At 37.3% G+C, this 6000-nt stretch overlaps 1 protein-coding gene across 1 annotated transcript in view; it reads left to right on the top strand.

Annotated features, from left to right (window-relative positions):
- Positions 1–505: 505 nt before the first annotated feature.
- Bmpr1b (bone morphogenetic protein receptor type 1B) overlaps positions 506–6000 on the top strand; it is a 39336-nt gene continuing 33841 nt past the window's right edge. Inside the window, exon 1 of the mRNA XM_051194534.1 lies at positions 506–661. Within this exon, the coding sequence (XP_051050491.1) occupies positions 519–661 (143 nt within the window). The 5' untranslated portion in view covers positions 506–518. The remainder of the gene's footprint in view (positions 662–6000) is intronic.

The following is a 6000-nucleotide window of genomic DNA, read 5'->3' as shown; positions in this document are numbered from 1 at the left end:
AGTGAGACTTACACCATCCATCCTTAATATTAATATATAGCACAATCTTTTCTGTTTTTCAAGATAGGGGTTCTCTGTAGCTTTGGAGCCTGTCCTGGAACTCATTCTGTAAACCAGGCTGTAGTCAAACTCACAGAGATCCACCTGTCTATGCCTCCCAAGTGCTGGGATTAAAGGTGTGCGCCACCACCACCCTGCCAATATATAGAACATTCTTTACAGTATTGTTTCATTGAGCTCTTTTACTCAACTAAATAAAAATTACTCTAATTTTATATATAAAATTATATTCTGAAAGTATTATTTGTATTTATTACTCTCTGTGAGACATAAGTAAATGTCTTATGTAATATAAATAGACTTATGAAAACATCAAAATATCTGTCTTTTGTTTGAATCTTTGTCACAAGTCCTACATTCATTTTAATTTAATCTCTTAACATCTCTTGGACAGAAGGCTATGGAAGGTTGTCCTAATCCTTACTTTTTATTCTTTTACAGAGAAGTTTGTTGATAACATGCTCTTAAGAAGCTCAGGAAAATTGAATGTGGGCACCAAGAAAGAGGATGGCGAGAGTACAGCCCCCACACCTCGCCCCAAAGTCCTTCGTTGTAAATGCCACCACCATTGTCCAGAAGATTCAGTCAACAATATCTGCAGGTTGGTGATAGAATTTCTTCAAGCGCCATTTTCACAAGCGGTGTTGTAACATTTTGAACATTCATTAAGGTTTCCAAGAATATGATCTGGAGAATGGTACTGACTTAAGCAAAATATCTAATCATATTTTACCCTGAAATGATATTTGAGACATCCCTTTTACCTAAACATATAACAGGTCTCGGGCTCCTTGTCAATGAACAAAAACTACTGTGCCTTTCCATATTTACTTACCACAGATTTCATGTAAATATGCTGATCTTGTCTTAACCACTTATCATAGTGATGCTGTTAGTATTGTGCAGCAACAGATTAATAAACTGCTTCTGGAAAGCAGTTTTGATAGTTTATGTTAAACCAACAAATGTTAGTAGAGATACTGTTGCAGCATGAAAGCTATGAAGTTGGAAATATGAAATCAAAAACATATAAAAGAGTTCAGTTTCAAATAATGTAAAGCATTTTAATTTGTACTCATCTTTTTGTAGCTGCATTCATTTGCCTGGTTATGGTATCTGTTTGTTCCCTAGAGTAAAGGAAGCATATATAAAGAGCCATAGCCTCTTGAGAACAGAGCAGAGCAAGAGAAAGGGCTAAGCTACATATGTCACGTCTCCTAGGAATGGCAGTGTCAGAGAATCAAAGTGTGAATGCATTAGGACTGGCCATGGACTCCAGTGGGGAAATGAACTAGTTTTGGAGTCCAGGAAGGATATCTGGGTAACTATTTTTAGACCATCATCAGCCAACAGGGCATATCAAACTGAGTGGAATGCTTTTGCTGTTGCAGAGTTTCTATAATGTATATCATGATACAGAATCATTGTACTAATATCCTTAAAATCCAAAAGTGTTAGATTTAAAATGTTCCCAAACCACAGATTTGATGCCACTAGTGGAAATTTCCCCACCTGACTTCATGTGTCAGGTCACAGCTAGAATGCAGGCACACTAAAAATATTGTGTAAAATTATATCCCTGCTGTGTTTGCATAAGACACATAAGATATAAATAAACTTCATGGTTGAATGTAAGTCCCATTTCTAAGATATCACATTAAGAATATGTAAATATTCTAAAAATGTAAAAGAAATCAAAATAGAGCAGTAGCCAGTGTTGGCTAAGGAACACACTGCTTTAAACATATAGAAGCTTACAAATGAAAAGTTTGTCTTTCACTTAGAGGTGCATTGGGTGACCTTGACTTGAGGGTGTTGTTGGACTCAGACTTGCCATACATCTCTTCTTTCTTTTGGGACAGCAAAAGTGTAGGACAGACCATCTATATGTGTGTAAAAGAGCAACATCTTAAAGCCTTTGTTTACCTCCTGAATTCTGATGATTAATTAACCAGATCAAGTGGTAGAGTGAAGCTCAAGGTCAAAGGGAAGCCATACCTATGGTGAGATAGGACAAATACTAATAACAGCACATTGTCTTCCAGAGTAGGGCAGAACCATGAAACACCGGAGAGTTTAGTTAAGGAGACTGTCATGGAAACTAATGTTAGAGAGGGAGATACTTAAGCCAACTTCATTAGATACAATTAGATTTCAAATGTGACAAGGGCTAAAAGTGAAAATCAGAACTGATAATGTTAATCAGAGCAATTTAGAGATATTTAAGGTAGTAGAAATGGAAACCAGATTGATATAGAATTTTAATTAAGTGGTTGTCAACCTTTGATTTATTATAGCAAAAGAAAACAGACACAAATTCCATAACAGTAATGACAGAATCCCTCAGAAGAATGTGAATATACGTTTGCAGTCAGTATTGATGTGTTGACTTGTGAAGTCAACAGAAAACTGGTATTTACTGAAATGATTATGTGTTTACTTTCACCTATCTAATCTTCAGAAGATTCTTGTGAAGGATGCAGTATTTCCTGTTTATTTACTGGTAAAAATGCAAAGGCTAAGTTATCCTTAGTCAGTTTGATGATATGATAAATAGTTGGCCAAGACTCCAAGTTCAGAATTCTTGGTCAGCAGCCAACCTTGTCAGGTTCTCTGAGGACATTCCCTCTTGAATCTGATACTCAGTTTTCTAGTGAGGAGATGACTCAAGTTGAGTTTTCTTATGTGTGGATCACAGGGACTACCCTTGTACTTTGTCTAAGACCAAGAAGAAGCACATTACTTTGTCTCAGTTCTATGAGGTATAGTCTACTCTTCCCCTCCAAAAACAATACTTCTCAAGCTCTGTTAAAAGATACCCCTGAACACACGAAATTATGCCCACGTACTTGCCTCAAGTACACTCAAGATTAATTATTAAAACCATTCATTTAAAAGCTTGTAAATTATTTGTTCTTTTAAATTTTTTAGTAAGTTTCAACAGACATGAATTTGTCATATCAAGTTTCTATACAAGTTTCTGTTTCTTCTTTAATTTCTTCAAAGACCTGCAGGGGACAATTTGCTATCCTGACTCTTATACTCATAGGCAAAGTAGTTTTTTAAGTACACACATGTGCTTTCTCATGAGTTAGATCTGATATATATTGTCTACATTGAGGCTTTGTACCAGGCAAAAGTTCCTTCCAACATCAAGCTGAATGTCCCAAGTAGGTTTCTTATTTAACATCACTTCTACTACCATGAAGAAAGCATTCAAAAATGGGGCAAGAACATACATACAGTCAATGTGAAATCTCACGGCCTAAGTCAGACAACATAGGTGGAGTTCAGAGGTTTGTAAATTGTTGTTTTACCAACCAACAAGAAGGTCAATGGTACATTTGTGTCTGCTACCAAAATTCATGTCATTTCTGTTGCTTATGGAATGCATACCAAAGGATGCTCTCTCTCTCTCTCTCTCTCTCTCTCTCTCTCTCTCTCTCTCTCTCTCTCTCTCTGTGTGTGTGTGTGTGTGTGTGTGTGTGTGTGTGTGTGTGTTTGAGAGAGAGAGAGAGAAAGGAGAGAGAGAGATGTGTGGTAAACAACTTTAATGCTAGGACTGTAGAAATAAATGCCAAAGGATGGTTGCAAATTCAAAATCAGCCTGGTGTGTGCAGCAAGAAAAGAAAAAAGAATCATGACATTATAACATTAGTATGAGTACAGTGTTTGTATCTGTAATCACAACTTAGGGAGAGGGAGGAAAGCCATTGAGAAATAAGGTAATGTCTTCTAAATGTGTTTCTAGGGGTCATGTTTCTTTGTAACCCTTCTATTTCCTGGTTTTATTGGTGGGACTGCAGATCTTTACTTAAGCCTTGAGAATTTCTTCTTAGGTGGTTTTCACGATGTCATGTTCTTTGTCACTTTCCCTTTCTAGCAAATGATTCATGCTTGCTTATAGTGTTTCTATATATACTTTCATCTGGTTTCATAAATCCTATCTTACCTTCTTAGACATAGTCTTTAATAGTCAATTTTTGATGCTGTCTCATGCATATCTTCTAGTTCCTTCAATCCATAACACATATCTATACATTTGTAATAGCTATTGTTGATTTATCTCTCAGGGATGATTTTAATACTTCCTCATTTAAATTATTGGTTTCTGACTAGAAATTTTCCTACATGGGTATTTTGAGGTATAATAAGTTGATGTGCTTATTTGTTTAATGACACTAGCTGCTTAAAGAGGGAGCGGATATGTTTGCAACTGTTTGTTGTCTTTGTGATTGCCTCATCGCCTTCTCTTTTTCCCACTTCCCCTCCTTCTCCTCTTCATTACTCTTCCCCTCTCCTTCCTTCTCCTCCTTCTTTGATACAAGTTCTCTTTCTGGTTTGGAACTCTCACTTGGAGCCCTTGCTGGCTTGGAACTCTTCTTCATAGGTCAGCCTGGCCTTGAACTCATAGGGGTCCACCTACTTCTGCCTCTTAAATGTTAGATAACTGTATATCTTGAAGTATAGGGCTATAAGGAAAGGCTAATAGCCATGCTAAATATCACTAGAGCTATCCAATTTTTCTAGTATTGGCCAGCTCAAGTAAATACCAAGGTTTGTGGAGTTTATGTTCTAGTAGGAAGTGTTAATTTCTATTTTAATTGCAAGAATGTTGACTCCTTCCCTAGAAGCTGTGATTTAGTTGTTAGTCTGATATTTCAAAGTACATCTAACTCATCATCTGAAATAAAACTAAATGGAAACAATTTGTTGTCTGCTTTAATTGAAAGTGAATAGTGTTGGGCTTCTTCAGATTACCTACTAAAGTTTGCAGAACAGAGAAGGAAAATGTCATATCTCCCAGATAATAATATTAATATAGAGACTGGCCAGGTCAGGAGACAGAGAGGAATCCTTTTAAAGAGCTCTTGGAGATTATGTGGTCTGCAGAGGGTGGTGAGTTAACTTAGCGAATGTACAGTTGGGACAGTGTTAAAAAAAAAATGTGTGCTTCCTAGAACAATAAGCCTATCCCTAAATGTTCAGTATAAGTGCCAGAGAAGGATACTGGCTAGAGAGAGAAGAGACATTTGCTCTTGAGGACAGAATCAAAGGCAGCACTCATACTGAGACTTTGTCATCAATGTTGTTAACTTCACACCCCCTACAATCATTAGCTCCCATAGAAAAGGACAGAGAAGGGTCTTGGTAATATTACTGCATTTCCTTCTAACTCTGTGGGAATCAATTCATCTCAGAGGCTGGGGAGAGGGGATGAGTAAAACCCATAGGAATCCATAGCTTTGGAAACTGATGCTGCTCATCATTCCTTGTTCTTGCCTGGTCAGTTGAAAACACTAGGAAATTTGTGATGTCTATCCCTGCTGCTTGAAGCTGACAAATTTTTTTTTTCCTTCAGTCTGTGTAATCCACATGATTCTCAAACAGAGACTGTTTCTTCCTCATCCTGCCTCCTTTTGGTTCCCAATGCTTGAGTGAGATCCACAAATTAAAGGAGGACTACCCTGATCAAAGCTGTGTGTGGCATTGGCCCCTTGATAAAAATCTGGAAGGTCAAACAGCAACTGCACAGATTGTGTGTGCCATAAGATAATCCATGCTGGAAATTCTGAAAATGTATTTGGTCCCTTGAATGTGAAGTAGGTATTTTCAAAGACAGGGTATTCTCAGTCAGTCAGCCTATTTAAAATGGATCCTGACTGAAATTTAAACTCAAAGGAAATTTGAGGATTTGAGAATTTAGTACAGCTTTGATAATGTGCAGGGCTATGTATTGAGCAGTGAGGAAAACTGTTAATCCTTGGAGGCATGAATCCATAACTGCTGAGCTGTCATGCTAGCCCTATTCCCCTCACTTTCAATAAAGGTATAGTTAAGGCCATTTTAGATGGCATATGAAATTGCTTTCTGTCCCTCAACAATAACTCTGGAAGGAACTGGTTCCAGGGGACTGTTCGAAACCCACTTAGAATGGAT

Source organism: Phodopus roborovskii, unplaced genomic scaffold, assembly GCF_943737965.1.
Source record: "Phodopus roborovskii unplaced genomic scaffold, PHOROB, whole genome shotgun sequence".
Classification (NCBI taxonomy): domain Eukaryota; kingdom Metazoa; phylum Chordata; class Mammalia; order Rodentia; family Cricetidae; genus Phodopus; species Phodopus roborovskii.
This window is presented reverse-complemented; position numbering and strand designations above follow the sequence as displayed.